At 40.8% G+C, this 19,374-nt stretch overlaps 1 protein-coding gene across 1 annotated transcript in view; it reads left to right on the forward strand.

Annotated features, from left to right (window-relative positions):
• Window positions 1–1,748: 1,748 nt before the first annotated feature.
• PMFBP1 (polyamine modulated factor 1 binding protein 1) overlaps window positions 1,749–19,374 on the forward strand; it is a 160,696-nt gene continuing 143,070 nt past the window's right edge. Inside the window, exons 1-3 of the mRNA XM_068993037.1 lie at window positions 1,749–1,785; window positions 5,930–5,954; window positions 6,213–6,288. Coding sequence (XP_068849138.1) covers window positions 1,749–1,785; window positions 5,930–5,954; window positions 6,213–6,288 — 138 coding nt within the window. The remainder of the gene's footprint in view (window positions 1,786–5,929; window positions 5,955–6,212; window positions 6,289–19,374) is intronic.

Raw genomic sequence — 19,374 nt, forward strand, 5'->3', positions numbered from 1 at the left:
GTGGGCTAATTCAAGCTGCAAGCAAAAAAACGCAAATAGTCCTTTGTACGTATGAGTCCTCCTCTTTAACTAGGGCAAGAAAATTAAACAGATGAGAAGACAAATCTTTAAAACCACAATATCTATGAACATGAGATGCTGCTATGTATATAAAGACAGTGATGATAGACATTATATGTAAACATTCACTTGAAATAGCGCTTGTGGGCTCAAAATGTACCAGTACCAAGAGATTGTAAAATAAGGCATTGTCTCTTAGGTAAACTTTGCTTTAGTATGAGAAAGAACACCATAAAGACTGAAAACCTCAAATCACGTATTGTGATAATTCCAGTTGTATAAATCATTAACAGGAGCTCTATGATTTGTTATAACTATTGATAAACTGTTCCTCCAGCCTTTCTTTACAGCATTCTGTATCACTGGCTATTTACTCCTTGACCTAAGAGCCATCATGCTTCCAGCCCAAATCCACTAATTACCTGATGATGGGAATATCATTAGGATTCATCTCTTAGAAAAGGTTCTAATAAAAACCAAGTTGTACTCTATATTGTACAGATTCATAATATGCACATGTGTATGTGTGATTCATCCACATACAATGTTAAAGAAAATCTGTGGAGAGGAGGCAGGAATAAGAGCAAGAGGATAAGTCACAGACAGAGGAGAGAGCAAAATGCAAGAAGCAAATACAGGGATAGATAGCCACTCTTTTAAGGAACATACAGGACTTCCCTGGTGGTCCAGTAGTTAAGAATCTGCCTGCCAATTCAGGGGATATGGGTTTAATCCCTTGTCCAGGAAGATCCCACATGCTATGGGGTAACTAAACCCTTGCACCACACCTTTGGAGCAGGCTCTCCTGGAGAAGAAGCCACTGCAATGAGAAGCATGCGCACCACAACTAGAAGGTAGCCCCCCACTCGCTACAACTAGAGAAAAGCCTGCGAGCAGCAGCAAAGACCAAGAACAATCAAAAATACATAAACAAACTTAAAAAAAGAACATACAGAAACTGAGAGGGGACAGAAAGGAGAGGCACTTATGGTTTGATACTGCCCATCTATATGATACATAGCTGATTGAAAGCACCTCCAGAAATACACCAAATTCTGTAAATCATTATTTTCCAAGTATCTCTCTCCAACTAGGGTAAATGTGCATTTGTGAGCAGGTGAAAGACAAATATTATTAAGTTCAATTGTCTTTATTTTGGCTGCTCAGAACACAATTTTCTCTGAAAGCACATGAAGAAAGAAATTCCCTATCAGTCCCTTTCCTTCTTAGGGCTATGAATGACTTTCCATGTGTGCTCAATCACTCAGTTGTGTCCAACTCTTTGTGACCCCACCCCTGGACTGTAGCCTGCCAGGCTCCTCTGTCCATAGGTTTTCCTAGGCAAGAATACTGGAGTAGGTTTCCATTTCCTCCTCCAGGGGATCTTCCCAACCCAGGGATCAAACCCATGTCTCCTGCATCTCCTGCATTGGCAGGCAGATTCTTTACTACTGAGCCTCTTGAGGATCCCATGAATGACTTTGCCCTATCTAAACCAGCTAAGGAAAGGCTAAAGGGCATTTATCTTATGCTGGTTCTAATATGAGAACATTTGAATGATTTCATTTTTTGTATCTGTCATCAGGGGATATCAATGGGATATTAATGCCCACTCTGCAGAGGCTTTCTGATGGTAAATCAAATAACATGTTGTCTAGCCGGTAGCTAAACTTCAATAAAAGGTAATGATGATAGTGATGATGATCACTGTCTCACGAGATAGAGGTGAGTGAAATTGACCTGATTCCTCATGCTTGGAATGGTCTCAGTTCAGTTCAGTTGCTCAGTAGTGTCCAACTCTTTGTGATCCCATGGACTGCAGCACGCCAGGCTTCCCTATCCATCACCAACTCCTGGAACTTGCTCAAACTCATGTCCATCGAGTCTGTGATGCCATCCAATCATGTCATCCTCTGTCGTCCCCTTCTCCTCCTGCCTTCAGTCTTTCCCAGCATCAGGGTCTTTTCCAGTGAGTCAATTCTTTGCATCAGAAATTGTCTAGTTTCATATAAGTCTCTCCACTACCAAAAACCCTTATTGTAGATCAAGCCTGTGTCCATAAAGTAACTTCTTGGAATTTGTGAAGCAACATTGGTCCCTCCAGAGCAGCAGCTCAAACTGACCTGGTAACCTCTTGATGTTACCACATTGCTTATTCCTAGTTCTTTTGTGAGGCATAGAAATAATTTTTGAAACAGTAGCAATAAAAAAGTTTCTTATAAAATAATGAGCTTTCCTTATTTTGAGCTTTCCTTTGATGTTTGCCACCTCCCTCCCCTTATGGCTCTTTGACCACCATTGAAAAGGCCAGTGTTCTCAATTTGTGCCCAGCTGGAAAGAGAACACTGAACTGAAGAGTGCAAAGAAGCAAAGGAATCACACTGAGATGATATTAATATTTTCCTTTATGAGACATTTCAGCAATCATAACAGAGAATGTCTTATGAGCTGACCATCAGTTTCAAATATGGAAAATGCTTCCTGGCTTTGGGGCATTTGTTATGCCCTTACGTTTTAGATGTCACTAACAAAGCAAGTGAGAGGTTTGTCCTATATAAATAACATATTTAACATAAAGAGAGGAAAGATAAAGATGACTGCTTCCTAAGTCCTGATATGTACCAAGAGTCCTGAACATTTGGTGAGAGTCACTCTTGATCTCAATGCATTATTCTTATCCCTCTCGGGTTCACTTTCTTTTTTTCATAATGTCTTGCTATTTTTTTGTATGATTTTGATACCTTCTTTTATGTCTTTAATCACTTTCAATATACTTCTTTTGCAGTCCAGGTTGTCCTGTCACCCGAAGTTCTGAAGTTCTCAGTGGTCTAAATCTGCTCTTTGCTTTGCCTACCTCTCACTCATGGCTTTTAGTTTTATAACACGTTGGTACATCTTTGACGGGGCATTCTCTACAAGAAACATAGGTGACCTATATGGAGCTGTGGCTCTCTGGAGCATTTTTTTGGATTTGCTCCTGCCAAATGTCATGGGGATATTACTAGCTTGAGACCAAGTTTGATTTTAATTCTTAAATTTCCAAGCCTGTAAAGCATAGTCACAGATTCTCAGGGGAGACTTTTTTCCCACACTTGGGCCAAGAAAAGACAACATATGGGTTTATTTTCCCTAGGCCATTCTTTTAAAGGTCACGGTTTTATGTTGGGATGATCAGTTCCAAATTCCTAACTTTCATGGGCCCTGTCCCTGTGTAGGGGTTTAAAACTAATCCCTGTGATCACTGAAACTGGGCAGTGCTCAACGCAGATACATGTTCCATGGCTCACTCTTCTCATTTCGGTTCCCTCCTTGTATCTGGGGAGAAGGCAATGGCTACCCACTCCAGTATTCTTGCCTGGAAAATCCCATGGACAGAGGAGCCTGGTAGGCTGCAGTCCATGAGGTCACTAAGAGTCTGACATGACTGAGCGACTTCACTTTCACTTTTCACTTGCATGCATTGGAGAAGGAAATGGCAACCCACTCCAGTGTTCTTGCCTGGAGAATCCCAGGGATGGGGGAGCCTGGTGGGCTGCCATCTATGGGGTTGCACAGAGTCGGACACGACTGAAGTGAGTTAGCAGCAGCAGTAGCAGCATTGTATCTGGAACTTGGAGGGTTCTGTACTTGCAAGCTTAGCCCTTTTTTTGGTCATGCTATGCAGCTTGCGGGACCTTAGTTCCTTGACCAGGGATCAAACCTGGGCCCCAGCAGTGAAAGAGCTGAGTTCCAACTACTGGACCACCAAGGAATTCCCCTTAGCCACTTATTTAAAAGAATGTATGTTCTATTTTATTTGGAACATCTTAACATTTTTTGGTGGAAGCCTTTTTTGGGTATCTGTTCCACCATATGGCTGGAAATGGAGCTATCAATTCATTCTTCATGCTGCAGCCAGAGAGAACTTTGCAACATACAGATATGATTTTGTTATCAGTCTTACTTAAAACTGGAATTGCTTCCTAATGATCTTAGGGTGGAAACTAAAATCCATAACCTACAAGCCCCTGAATGGACATTACCTGCTTCCCCATGCTCACATTGCACCATATCCCTTCTCATTCTCTGTGTTCTACTTACACTAGTGTTCTTTCCATTCCTAGAATGTACCTCACTCCATCTTACAACAGCAACTTTGCACATTCTTTTCCCCATTTCTGTTAACACCTTCATGTTCCCTTAGTTCACTCACCATTTAGATCTCAACCTGTTGCCATCAAAGTCACTGTGGAAGGAAGGGTCATGTGGGAGATTTTTATGAGCCAGGCCAGGCATGCATCATAGCCACCCACATTCCACTGGGTGGAACTCAGTCAAAAGAGCTGGGAAATAAAAGATTACCTATGTATTCAGAAAGAAGAGGAGAAAATGGTTATTAGCAGGCACTCAAGTTTCTTCCAGGCTTCCCAGGTGGTGCAGTGGTAAAGAATCCACCAGCCAATACAGGAGATACAAGTTTGATCCCTGGATCAGAAAGATCCCCTGGAGGAGGAAATGGCAATTTACTCCAGTATTCTTGCCTGGGAAGTTGCATGGACAGAGGAGTCTGGTGGGCTACAGTCCATGGAATCGCAAAGAGTTGGACACGACTGAGCAACTGAGCACGCACACACGCACAAGTCTCTGCCACACCATTGTATTTTCAGCAAAGAAGAATTCCTGACAGTAGGAAATTCTCAATAAACACAGACTGAATGAATCAACAAGTGGATAGAGGATGGATAGGTGATGGAGGGTGGAGGGTAGACACATAGTTTTGTTGTAAATGGGTAGCTCATTGATTCAGCTAGGCTGTAAGTTCTTTGAGCACAGAGACTATAGCTATACTGTTCATCATTACAGAGAAGTTCTGGGCACATATTAGAAGCTCACACAGGACTATATGATCCCCACTATTTGGAAGACTTCCTGGAAGAGATGGGCTCCTAGTCGATATTTAAAGAAGAGTAAGAAAAAAATTGGAAAAGCAATTTAAGAAATGAATTTAGGGAAGGCATGGAATGAATGAGGGGAAAGTCGAAGTAAGGTTAACATGAATATGGTTGAGAGTAACAAGAGAAGGAGGCTTCCCTCCTTCTCAGTGGTAAAGAATTTGCCTGCCAGTGCAGGAGATGTGGGTTTGATCCCTGGATCAGAAAGATCTCCTGAAGAAGGAAACAGCAACACAATCCAGTATTCCTGCCTGGGAAGTCCCACGGAGAGGAGCCTGGCAGGCTACAATCCATGGGGGGCGCAAAAGAGTCAGACACAAATTAGCAACTAAACAACAACAAGAGAAAGAATCAGTGGAGAATGGAGAACCTTACAGGGTAATGGCTCACCAGGCTAGTGTCATCTAATCACCAGATCTGCCAAGTCCCAGGCTCCATCATTTTCTCTTTTGATGCATTATAGCCTTAAAAAAGTGTTAGTCACTCAGTCATGTCTGAGTGACTCCTTGCGATCCCATGGACTGTAGCCCACCAGGCTCCTGGGCCCATTGGATTTCCCAGGCAAGAATACTGGAGTGGGTTGCCATTTCCATAGTCTTACACCTAGGAATAAGGGTGCTTCTTTAGTGAAATAGCTCTTTTTCCCCTCCTATTTTGATGCTTAGTGTCTAAACTGAATCCAGTGTGCTCAGAAAGTATATGTCTGGATTGGCCTAGAAGCTGATACTACAGAAGGCAGTTTGCCCCTGGCCATGCAGAGTGGTGAACCACACTAGTTCCAGCCCCAGCTGTCAGGCCAGGATTTCGCCCTCGCCCTTCTCCAATCAATACATAGAACTGCCTGGTGCCATCAGGAAGGAGCTGTATTTTTTTTAATGAATAAAATAGAACAACCAGAATCTTTCCATCTTTTACGTTACCCTCTGTTTTCTGCCCAGGAATGGAGACCCTCAAAAGCTACAGGTGAGCAACAAGAGGGTGCCACCCTCCCCTGACCCGAGAAGGGGCTGGAGCTAGAAGAGTAGTTCTACATTACAGCTCTACAATACAGGCTTCTGAAATGCACTGTTGGAGTTAGTGACAGGGGAGCTGCTCTACCTCTGGGGCTACAGCCGTGCAGTGAGCTTTAGTGGATCAATACTTTAGTCTTGTCATGCTAATTGCTCATTGGTTGACATTCATGATCCTTCCTTGCTCCCTCCCTATGTAAACTCTTTACAGCTGGAACAGCGAGATGCAAAAAATCCTGAGCCTTCAAAGCCAGATCGTGCAGAAGAGAAAGGGCCTGTCAGCTGAGGTATGGTGCTCCCCCATTTTCTTGCCCCCCTCCCTTAAAAAAAGCTTCATGTGGTTCTGCATGTGACGGTGTAATAGGGAGATGCGCAAAGAAATGCCTGGGGTGACACTCCTGCAACACGTAAACGGTATTACCTTTTCAGAACAAAACAATATCTCCTCTCTTTCTACACCCACCACCACAACCACCCCCAGAAAAAACCAGAAAATAGAAAAATACCCACCATTTCTATCAGTTTGATTTCAGTCCTTCTGTTTCAGTGAATGGTTTGCCTTCCCCCAGCTCACAATGAACATGTACCTGCACTGTCCTCTTTGCTCCCAGACTAAGGCGTGTCAGACTGAGCTGCCATGTGTTTGTGTGTGTGTGTGTGTGTGTGTGTGTGTGTGTGCGTGTGCGCGTATATGTGTGATCACGCCTACCATATTGGCTTCCTGTCCCTGGAACATCAGCTTTTCTAGCTGGCTGAGCCTGTCCCCACAACCACTTGCCACTGAGACCACACCAACTCCTTCCCTGTAAGCATCAGGCCTGTGCTATGCAGGGTTTTGTTAAGCCGTTTAGTACTAATTGATTTTTTCCCCCCGTTTTTTTCTTTCTTTCCTGGGCGGGTCAATAGCTGGATGCTTCAGGAGCAGAGGATCTATCAACTGCAGACCAAGCATGGGAGACGCAGGCAGACCTGGAACAGAAACCCAGCCCGCTCCAGCCGCTCCGACAGAACTTGGTAGCCGGATGGTCTGCAGCAGGACACATGCCACGGGCCACGGGGCAGGAAATGACCCAATCCTCGAGGTCTGGTAAGTTTCCTCACTTTTCGGAAAGTGAGGCAAATGATAACCAAGTCTATCTTTCCTTCCTTGGAAGAGTCACCAGCATTTCTGCTAATTTCAGTTAATGAGTTAAACATCAAAAACAGGATGCTCCCCTCACCCCCAGAGCAGATCTGAGAAGCTGGAGGGGCCATGAGGGAAGAATGGGAGTTCACGGGACAGACAAGGGCTAACCAAACTCTGATCTTATGGTGAGCCACTGCAGCCAAGCAGATGTCCTGAGTATCGATCCCTGCGTCTTGTTATTGATTTCCTCTTGGGGCCAAGAGTCGGGTGGACCTCCAGAGGACAAGAGGAGAACCGACACCCTCCCTGAGGGCCGAGCCGCCCTAATCGGTGATAACAGTGTTAAGTGGTCAGCCTGGAGAGGAGGCTTGCTTAGTTCTATTGATCTACACTCCCCAGAGATATAAATCCTTCTGAATTTTCTTCCATGGATATAAATATTTATAATTAAAATAGCCAAGGAGCCTCTTACAGGCACAGGGAGAGTGGTCCATCCAGGATGGTCTTTGATATTAGTGCCCTCCCTCTCCTGACTTTGTGTACTCTTCCCCCTCTCATGTATCTGTTTATAAATTTCATTCCTTCTTTTGAACCCCATGTGGCTCACCCTCAGAGTGACAGTCACAATATCTCGGGCTTATCAGATACTGGGAAAAATCCATCCTTTCCAAACACAGCCTGCAGCTGAGAAAGGGGTGCCGCTCTCCTCAGTCAAGGCTACAGTTTCTGCACTCCGGAGCCTGGACTCAAGAAGGGATGGGCTGTGTTTCGGGGGTGGGGACAGTAAGGGGAAGACTTCTTGAGTTGTTGCTTTGTTCTTGCTTTCATTGGGGGCATCAGCTTGGTTAGAGTAACAAACAGCTCAAATGTGTTAGCCCTAATGTGTTAACCTGTGCCAAGACCCTGTGTCACCTCACCTGCTGTGTTAAATCTAGGAAGATAACTTGAAGGACCCCCAGATTCCTGTTTCTCAGCACCTCATAAATCTAAGCTCACATGAAATGAACAGAGCATCCCTTTCCCAAGAGTATGGGAAAAGGAAGGATGCTTAGAACTTCTTTGGGAGCAAAGCCCTTGAAGCCAGCCAGCAAGAACAAAACCATTGACCAACGTTTTGTCCACTAACAGGACAACCTTATAGAGAATTGGAAATATTCAGCTTTAATGTTTAGAAATTTGGGTGGCAAGGGAGAATGGTCTTTCAAATCATTTGCTGTGCTGCAGAAACCGATGGTCTGCTTTGGTGTCCGGGATACAATCCTTTCCATTTTGGAAATTCTGACTCCTTCTATTAGGCATCTGCCTTGCTTCAGTGCTTAAATCTTGAACTGTGTGTCTTTGTGCTTCTGCCTCAGCAGGTTTCATTAATTTGTAATTGATGGCTACAAAATTGTTTAAGGACTTGTAGATTTTATGCTTGTCAAGGGTATGTTTTAATGGGTGTGTGTGCACCGTCTAGGATGCAGGGAGAATTGACTGAGTTTTGCTTCTCCTCATTTTAGAATGTTTAGTCACTCAGGTCCATCTGTGTGAGTTAATAAATGTATGTCTTGGTATCTCTGTGCAACTGTCTATACTTGGAAAGCAATGAACATAAGCAGGTTAGAACCCACAGTTCTCTACCATTAACTGTGTCTTTCCCAGATGCATATTAAGCTTTGCTATTTTTTTCTTTTTATTCAGAGGTGGTAGTTTCAGAACCCAAATCTAGCCCATTTGTCTCTTTTAGCAAATGATTGAGGGTTAGGGATTATTCCAGTTGGCAGTCAAGGGTCAGCATTTTGGACTCCATTTGGCTTAGATAATTTATAAAAAATAAAACTCTAATAGGTATAATCACGGTAGCCTTGGCTTAAGAATGTTTCTAGGCATACTTGAGGTTGAAAAACACTTCAAGTATAAATGGAAGAATGTTCTGGTGAGTAACTTGTATGCTTCTGTGGTAATGGAGAGAATTGGAACGCAGCTCTCTTTGTTTGATTTATACGGCAACACCCAGAATGTGAAAGGTGTATTTTACTGTAGAAATAAACTTTCAACATTGAGCTAGATAATGGAAGACCCAGGCTAGTACTTAAATCCTTCTCTGCTAGGTTATAATGAAAAGCATAATTAAATAGAATTTTTTTTTTTTTTAGGGAGAAAAACCCTGAGATTGGTCTCTTTTTCCCATTGTTTGCAATATTTATCAACATGCACTTGTATGATTTCTCTGAAGAACAAGGTTATTTGGAGAAAGTGATCTAAATTTTAGAACTGAATGCACTTTGCTAATTAAATGTGGTTTTTGTGATCTTAGGGCCACTAAATCTAAATAGCACATACATAAATCCATTGTTCTCTTGTGCTACTGTTCCTACAGGTCATATTTGAAAGCTTGCTGCCCACCATAGGGAAATGATTTTATTATAGAATCAAACAGTGGCTTAGGATAACAATTGTTCAGTGTCTTCAGTCTTGTAGGAATTTAACCCCTATGTTATCGATATAGTCATATGCTATATTTGCCTTTTATGTTTTAATACATAATGATGTATTTATCAGTCCCATTTTCCTAATAGGTTTTATATTCAATATATTTTACAGTACAAGGAAAGAAATATTTCACTGTTGTTTCTATAATCATAACATAAAACATAATGTCAATATTTCACTGTTATCTCCATGAAACAATATATGTATCATGTTTCAAGCCTTCTTAAACATCTTGACATTTGATGTTGTCATTTATATCCTTAGAGCAAACTTAGGAGGCAAGTTAGAGCACGGGTCATTATCTCCATTTTACCAATAATAAACATGCACAATGTAACACAGATACTAGTGTCAGACTTGGGCTTATGACTTGAGGCTATGGACTCCTGGTCAAGTGCTCTTTCCAAAGCTGCCTGCAGCTACCATTAATGCTTGATAAAATTTTAGCATATTGTATATTTCCAACATCTATTACAACCACTAACATGGATATAAGGCAAATGTTGGTTAATCTTAATTGATCATTAGCTTTCTACTTATACAAGAAGAGGTTGCAAATACATAGTTCAGGCATCTTTATTTGGCCTTTAGCATACCACAACTAGCTGCAGAATCCAGTGTCACAACATACCTTTTTGTTAGGCTCAGAAATTCAGTGAGTTATTAATATGCCTAATCAATAGATTTGCTTCCCATGAACATATCCCTGTCAAAACATATGACTATATATTATTCACTGTATTTAACTGTATGTCACAAAACCATTGTGTACATATTTAGTCTCCATACTTACCAACATTTCCTTTTAAAGAAACATTATGTATAAGTTGAAGCATCAAGATGAAATGCTTAAAATAAAGCATAAACTTTTCCTCTTTCTGAAAAAAGCACTGCTCCCTCCCTCAACCTTCTCGCTACTTCAGGGATTCTTAACCTTCTCGGTGCTGTAAACCGCACTGCCAGTCTGCCATAGACCTGAAGTCTATGGGCCTTTTCTCATAATATTTCTCATAAATGTATGAAATAAAATATATAGAATTACAAGGAAAACTAATTTATATTAAAATTCAGTTATCTAAATATTAAAATCAATTAAATATTAAAACCAATTTCTGTGTGATATGTGTGATTTTTATTAAAATGTTGATAGTTCCAGTGATGGATCTACAACTATAATTTTAAGGTGGTGCTAAGAATTAGAAATATTTTGAGATTACCTACAGGACTACATGATATGGCAGTGATTTGAAAATAGCTGTGGTTTCTAGATCTGCTGGAAAAGGAATAGGCTAATCACTCCAGTATTCTTGGGCTTCCCTCATTCAGTTCAGTTCAGTCACACAGTCATGTCCTACTCTTTGTAATCCCATGGACTGCAGCATGCCAGGCCTCCCTGTCATCAACAACTCCCAGAGTTTACTCAAACTCATGTCCATTGAGTCAGTGATGCCATCCAACCATCTCATCCTCTGTCTTCCCCTTCTCCTCCTGCCTTCAATCTTTCCCAGCATCGGAGTCTTTTCAAATGAGTCAGTTCTTTGTATCAGGTGGCCAAAGTATTGAAGTTTCAGCTTCAGCATCAGTCCTTCCAACAAATATTCAGGACTGATTTCCTTTAGGATGGACTGGTTGCATCTCCTTGCAGTCCAAGGAACTCTCAAGAGTCTTCTCCAATACCACAATTCAAAAGCATCAGATGTTCAGTGCTCAGCTTTCTTTATAGTCCAACTCTCACATCCATACATGACTACTGGAAAAACCATAGCCCTGACTAGACAAACCTTTATTGACAATATAATGTCTCTGCTTTTTAATATGCTGTCTACATTGGTCATAGCTTTCTTCCAAGGAACAAGTGTCTTTTAATTCCGTGGCTGCAGTCACCATCTGGAGTGATTTTGGAGCCCAAAATATAAAGTCTCTCACTGTTTCCATTGTTTCCCCATCTATTTGCCATGAAGTGATGGGACCAGATGCCATGATCTTAGTTTTCTGAATGTTGAGCTTTAAGCCAACTTTTTCACTCTCCTCTTTCACTTTCATCAAAAGGCTCTTAAGTTCTTCTTCGCTTTCTGCCACAAGGGTGGTGTCATCTGCATATCCGAGGTTATTGATATTTCTCCCAGCAATCTTGATTCCAGCTGGTGCTTCCTCCAGCCCAGTGTTTCTCATGATGTACTCTACATATAAGTTAAATAAGCAGGGTGACAGTATACAGCCTTGCCGTACTCCTTTTCCTATTTGGAACCAGTCTGTTGTTTCATGTCCAGTTCTAACTGTTGTTTCCTGACCTGCATACAGATTTCTCAAGAGGCAGGTCAGGTGGTCTGGTATTCCCATCTCTTGAAGAATTTTCCACAGTGTGTTGAGATCCACACAGTCAAAGGCTTTGACATAGTCAATAAAGGAGAAATAGATGTTTTTCTGGAACTCTCTTGCTTTTTCGATGATCCAGCAGATGTTGGCAATTTGATCTCTGGTTTCTCTGCCTTTTCTAAAACCAGCTTGAACATCTGGAACTTCACGGTTCACATATTGTTGAAGCCTGGCTTGGAGAATTTTGAGCATTAATTTACTAATGTGTGAGATGAGTGCAATTGTGTGGTAGTTTATGCATTCTTTGGCATTGCCTTTCTTTGAGATTGAAATGAAAACTGACCTTTTCCAGTCCTGTGGCCACTGCTGAGTTTTCCAAATTTGCTGACGTATTGAGTGCAGCACTTCCACAGCATCATCTTTCAGGATTTGAAACAGCTCAACTGGAATTCCATCACCTCCACTAGCTTTGTTCGTAGTGATGCTTCCTAAGGCCCACTTGACTTCGCATTCCAGGATGTCTGGACAGTTCTAGGTGCGTGATCATACTATCATGATTATCTGGGTCATGATGATCTTTTTTGCATAGTTCTTCTGTGTATTCTTGCCACCTCTTCTTAATATCTTCTGCTTCTGTTAGGTCCAAACCATTTCTGTCCTTTATTGTGCCCATCTTTGCATAAAGTGTTCCCTTGGTATCTCTAATTTTCTTGGAGAGATCTCTAGTCTTTCCCATTCTATTGGTGTCCTCTATTTCTTTGCACTGATCACTGAGGAAGGCTTTCTTGTCTTTCCTTGCTATTCTTTGGAACTCTGCTTTCAAATGGGTATACCTTTCCTTTTTCCCTGGTGGTTCCACTTGCAATGTGGGAGACCTGGGTTGGAGACCTGAGTTTGATCCCTGAATTGGAAAGATCCCCTAGAGAAGGGAATGGCTACCCAATCCAGTTCTGGCCTGGAGAAATCCATGGACTGTATAGTCTGTGGGGTCGCAAAGAGTCCAAGATGACTGAGCAACTTTCACTTTCACTTTCTGTTGGTGATGTTATCATGGCACTATTAACATTTCTGTGGTTTGTTTCCTACAGTTATAACTGAAGAAAAAGGTAACTTGTGGTTAAATATGAGAGAAAATAAAGGTGCAATTTTTTTTTCCCCTATCCAAGTACACAGACCCACTCAATTCTATCTATGCACTCTTTAAAGATGCCAAGTTAGGAACCCCTACTCTAGATAGTTCCTACTCCTTTTCCAAAACTCAGCTGAAACATCCTCTTCTAATGAACTTCACCAACCCTTCCCCAGATGGAGTTAGCTGCCACTCTTCTATGCCCCGGGAGCACTCACAGCCTCTCTAACCCAACACTTAGCATAACATAGGATCTACATCATTTTACTTGTCTGTCCTTCCCAGAGTGCACATTCTTGAAGGGTTGGGTCACAGCTTATATTACCACCACTCAGCACAGTGTCTGTCACATGACAGGGGTTCACTAGATGTTGAAAAGGAAGAGAAAGGAAAATTCAGTGACAAGGGAGCCATAAGTCACAGAAGGTTAAAATTAACAAAAAATTAAAGTCAATAGCTTGAATGTTTACTTGAGTCAAATGTTCCAGTAACAGCACCTTCTACTTCCCTTTTACTGCAACTCTCAATTTACAGCCTCCTAAAAATCATAGTCCCATATTAAGGGGCTAATAATAATATGCCAGTTTCAGGCCTGTTTTCTTTTTTCTTTTAGTTTCTTAATAGTACAGCCAAGGGAATGAGTCTGTAGGGACATGGAAAGAAAGGACTTTCTTCACACCTTGAGCTTTTAGGGCTTTATCAGTCAAATTTAAAAAAAAACAAGAAAAATGATTTTGATTTTAAGGCACATATACAAATATGTAAATTCTTCCTAAAACCATGTATACTTGAAGGTAATTGTTAACATTTCCTTGAAAAATAGACTACTACTAATAAAAGCCTCAAGTTCTCAGCACAATTTCTTTGTGTAGGATAAGCATAAATGCTTATACACAGGATGGTAGCCTTTTAGAGATGCACTCAACTTCTTAATATTGTCACATTAAAAAATCAGCATTTATTCATACATATTGACTTAGTGTCGTATGCACCTCTTTTTTCCCAGTAATAAATACTTGCCATCCCAACCCAAATAAATGGACATTTACATGTCAATGTGAAGCTGCATACTTCTTGGATACAAGTTGATTTTGATCTACAGTGGACTTGTTTATTATAAGAAGAAGAAGATAGAGATCAAATGGAGATAAAACTGGGGAAAAATTTATAACCATTTTTATCATCTAGTAGCTATTTCCCATTCCACATTCTTGTGCATGACTGCATATTGAACCTGAGTCTTTGATTACCAGTTCAGTAGCTTTCGATACACCTTTCTCTATAGAATAGCTTATTGAACTATACTAGTCAACCAAAAATTTAGATTACGAAATGGAACCTTGACTTCATGAAGCTCATTTCACACCATCATTTAATAAGACACTGATATCCTATCAGGGTCGCTGGTGACTGTCCACAGATCAGGTGCCTAAATATCCTTGTGGACCTGATTCCTATTATAGCATTCACCTACTTTAATCCACTGAAGCAGAAAGCTGAAAAATCAGTATTCAAAGTCCTTTATTCCTAAACAGTGTTGGTGGAGCAAAGGAAAAAGAATGGACAGTAACTATAATGATAGATAGGCAGAAGTAGCTCACATTGGAACTATGGGTCAAAGGATTAGTCTCAAAGCATCAATCCAGAGTTGAGCTTCTTCATCTTTTGAAAGGTAGTCTACAGGTAGGGTTAACTGATAATCTTGTCCCTATGTTTCTCAGGATACATTGTTTATTGAATGCTTTCAGCCTTTACATACCTGCTTCTCCCTGATGTTATTATTCTTCTCTGTCATTATTATTCCTCTCGTTTCTACTCTCCTTACTGTTTCGAAGCATCTTCTATTTTGAGTTAACCGTTACTTTAAATTTACTGATTTGGCATATAACCCTTGAACTCTTCAGGATAAAACCCTACCCAAATCTAAAAGGTGAGAAATATTTTTTAGCAGGCAGTCAAATTGCTCTCACTACACAGAAAAACATTTGCTAAGACTTGTTTTACAAATAAATATAGGCATTCCTAGTTGATATGATTATGTGAGACTACAGCATGAGTTTATGTTTATAATAACCCTTAATTTATGCAATGCAGTCTTCCAGGCAGGAGGGAAGATATGGCTCTGGAAACACAATTCAAACAAGCAGACTGGCAAAGACACTTTAAATTCTATACTGTATAACAGAAATGTATTTAAAAGAAACAAAGAGAGACCTGGACAAATAGATTGTTAATAGAATCATCACTTAAGAGATTGCATACAATAATTTGCTTATGAATTTTATGATCAACAGAAGTTATTTTCAATCTTCCACATTTTAGATACTATTCAAAAATTATATTTTAAAAATAGAGAAGTAATTTCAAAACAGAACATTGTAAATATTTTCGAAACCATTCTCAGTAACTATCGGCTATAAAAGGGAGCCTCTGTGTCTAATAATATAAGATCAGATGTGAAGAGAGGAAAACTGAGAGTAGGTGGAGGATAACGGAGCCCAGAGCAGAAGGCAGCTTTGGGGATGGATAAAGGACAAATCATTCCAGACAAATGTGATCACTCTTTTAAATCACATTACGAGATTAATGGATGAAGGGAATGCACTAGAGGTAATATATATGGATTTTACTAAAGCATTTGATACACTGCTCCATGAATTTCCACTTGCAAAATTAATTCAAATTGGGTAGAATATGTGCATGGTCACATAGGTTGAAAATTGGCTGAAGGACCATAAACAAAGAGTAATGACAAACGGTGGTCCCTCACATTTAGGTGGGAGACAGTGTCCACCACAGCCCTGAGGACTAATGCCCACTTTGGTATCATATAACCACCTCACTAATGATCTGGGGAAAGGGAAGGAAATTAAAGAATTCACAGAGTTAGACATAGGAGGTGTCACAAACCAAGATACAATTAGAGCACAAGAATGAGTTAAAAATAAAAGTGGAGAGTAAAATTAAACACGAGTGATACTTAACCTCTTTTCATGACTAAAAGGACAAAGGATTACTAGGAATATAGTTACATATAATTTTCATTTTAATTGTTAAAACGCTGATTAGGGAAAGTCCATTTAAAACCATACTGTCATTAAATAAAGTGGTTCTTTGTTCAGTTAGAATATGAAATGTTATGCTGCTGGTTGCTCCAAATTTGAGTTCACATAAAGAATTCACAGACAGGCTGAAAAAGCAAGAGGTTGATTTCTGAGAAAAGAAATTTAATTATATCCACTTAAGTGCAAAGCTATATATTAGGGTATCAGTGATTTCCACACATACCTGGTGAGTTCACGGCAAATAATCACCTTGAGTGAACTTTGGCTTACTAAAAGAATTTTTCTCATATAAATGTCTCCAAACACCAACTTCCAGGACAACCTTCCTGTTATTTCTGATGTTGTTGAAATTGTTGAAACCGTGTAAAATGTCATTGTTTAGAAACTGAATGATTTTCCTTTAACATAGAGCAGGATGTTATTTAGAATAAAAGCCCTTTCACATTCACCATCTCATTGAATCCTTTTACCATCTCACCTCTACCCTGGGAAGGAGGTATCCCCAAATTACAGATGTGGAAGCTGGAACTCAAAAAGAATAACTGACTTGTCCAAGACTGTACTATTTTTAATAAATGTCAAAATCACTTCTAAAACCTACACTTTATCCCACACTTGGGATCTTTCCGCTAAAGAACACTGTTTCCCATGAGTACACCATGAAAGAGACCATCTCGGAAGCCATGTACCAGGATGTGACCTTGACCTTGACTGTTATTCCATGCTAAGTTAGAAAACATAATGGAAAGCACCTGATGTGGAATCTGGGCTATGAAAGTCAATAACATTTGGTTCCTTTTCTTTGCTTCTTACACTATTTATTCTTCATTCAGCAAACAGTTATCAAGTACCTTAATGGGTGCTGGGCACTGTCCAGCTGCACACATCTTAGTTTTTCTTCTTAATCATCTTGGTTCTTCCTCTTAAGCTAACATCTTTCAAATTCACCCAAAACTCCATGAGAAAAGACCCCATGTCTACCTGTTGACTGCAATGTCCCCAACACCTAGCAAATACACAAACGTACTTCCTGAGTTAGAGAGAAAACATCCAGCCTCACCCCTCCAAAGTTCCCCTGAGCTCTGGCAAGGCTTATGTGCCTGCTTCCTTCCCACAGCACCAAATAAAACAACCCACAACTCCCTGCACACACTGAAAGGGGGAGGGAGGGAGACAGTCCTGGAAAGGGGTAGGAGGAAGCTAGATAATGAATCCATTTGTCAAATTACTTTTACTTCTCTGGCACCAAATCACCCCGATTGCCATGACTGATAACAAGTAAACCACCACACTGAAATAGTTGGCTACTGGGACACCCTTTGCTAAACAGTAAGAGACATTCTGCTGCTCCTTTGCCCACTGCCCAGCTGCTCCAGAAAGCCCTCCAGAGGAGTAGCAGGAGCCCACTGCTCTGTGGCTTCTGGACAATCTTTTTTCATGCAAATTTGGAAGGAAAGTCCACATTACAGAAAAGCTTGGTACTCCTTTGGTGAATAGGCCAAGCCAAGGACACAAGAAGGGAAGAATAGCCCAGGTAGGGATGCACAATATGGAGGCCCCCTTGCATAACCCAGGGTCAAGGTAAGGACCTGACCAGGGTCACCTCTTGTGCTGGGTCTGCAGTCGGTTCACATTCCCACTAAACAAAGGCAAAACATGCGCATCTGCTCCGTTCCTGCCCTTTACCCAGCCCTGCCTGGGAATATATTACATCACAGGTATTTCCGCCCACAATTGAATTAGTTATATTATTTTCAAAAAGAATATCTTTGTCATTTCCAACCCTCTTCTTCTGCATTAGGCTTATTACAGTTGGGTGAGTGCACCTGAAGTCTTCAGTGAAGTGTCAGGTGTAATTTAGCACTGGGAGATGAATTATGGGATTGCCCTTTAGGAAAAGGCTGGGAGCTCAGCCCTGCCTGTCAAATAGGTCCCTGCCTTCTAGCGAACTCTGCAGGTGAATGAATCAGTATTTGGCATATCAGCATTTCATAGAGCCTCCATGCTAATGTCTTTTTGAAATGAAACCGAGAAAGCTGTTAACCTCAGTTAGCCGAGTGTCCCCTCTGTGACCGGGATAAATCATCAATGTGGAGGCAGAGAACTCTGTTCTTATACTTTAGGGAATGAGAGCTGGGGCTATGGAGAAGCGGGTGGAAAGAGCCTCCAAATCTCAGAAAACTGAGGATTTTTATCTCCCTGAAAAGGATAAATAAATATTACTTCTCCTTACCTCCTGATTTAGCTGTTCTAAAGATATTTTGAATGATTTGATTCAGTTAGATAGCATATCCTTGCTTATCCTTATTTCCAAGCCTTTGATCCCAGTGAAGCCCCCCAAATACTTGTATTATCCTGTATATAATTATAGTATATGTGTGTATATGTATGTGGATATATACATATTTATGTATATATGTATATTGCTGTTCTTTTTCAGTCGTTCAGTCATGTCCAACTCTTTGTGACCCCATATGTATATATTTATATATTTTATATATGTATAATCATATAATAATTAATGAATAATATGTGTTTTATGATAATATATAATAACATGATATATAATAGATATATAGATATTATATGTATATGGGAACTCCTAGAATCTCTTGCAACTGAAAATCTGGTGTTAACTACCAGAGTAGATATGGTCAGGTTACTAGGGATTCTCTGCGTGTGTGCTGTGTGCTCAGTCATGTCTGACTCTGCACCCTGCTGGTCTGTGGCCCGCCAGGCTCCTCTGTCCATGGGATTTTCCAGGCAAGAACACTGGAGTAGGTTGCCATGCCCTCCTCCAGGGGATCTTCCCGACCCAGGGATAGAACCTGCATCTCCTGCACTGCAGGTGGTTCCTTTACCACTGAGCCACTGGGAAAGCCTAGGGATTCTCTATTCTTATTAATTTTTGACTGACTTTCCCGTGGTTCAGATTCAACATCTATACAAAATCCTCACATCAACCTTGTGAGGCAGGATTCATTTGTTTTTACATTTGAAGAAACTAGAATGCAGAGAAGTTAAGGGAGGGAAAACTGAGAGTCAAACCATGTCATCTTTTCTTCAGTCAGTAGATACCATACAACCATCAGTGGTTGGTGCCCGAGGGGTCGAGCGGGGGGTCTAGCGGTTAGGATTCAGTGCTCTCTAACCATCAGTAGAGAGATGTGGTACTGGAATTCTTTTCCCATAGATACAAACAGATATGACCTAGGCTTGCAGCCTCCATCTTATCTTAAAGACTCTTGACTGCTTCCTTCTC

Source organism: Capricornis sumatraensis, chromosome 20, assembly GCF_032405125.1.
Source record: "Capricornis sumatraensis isolate serow.1 chromosome 20, serow.2, whole genome shotgun sequence".
NCBI lineage: Eukaryota > Metazoa > Chordata > Mammalia > Artiodactyla > Bovidae > Capricornis > Capricornis sumatraensis.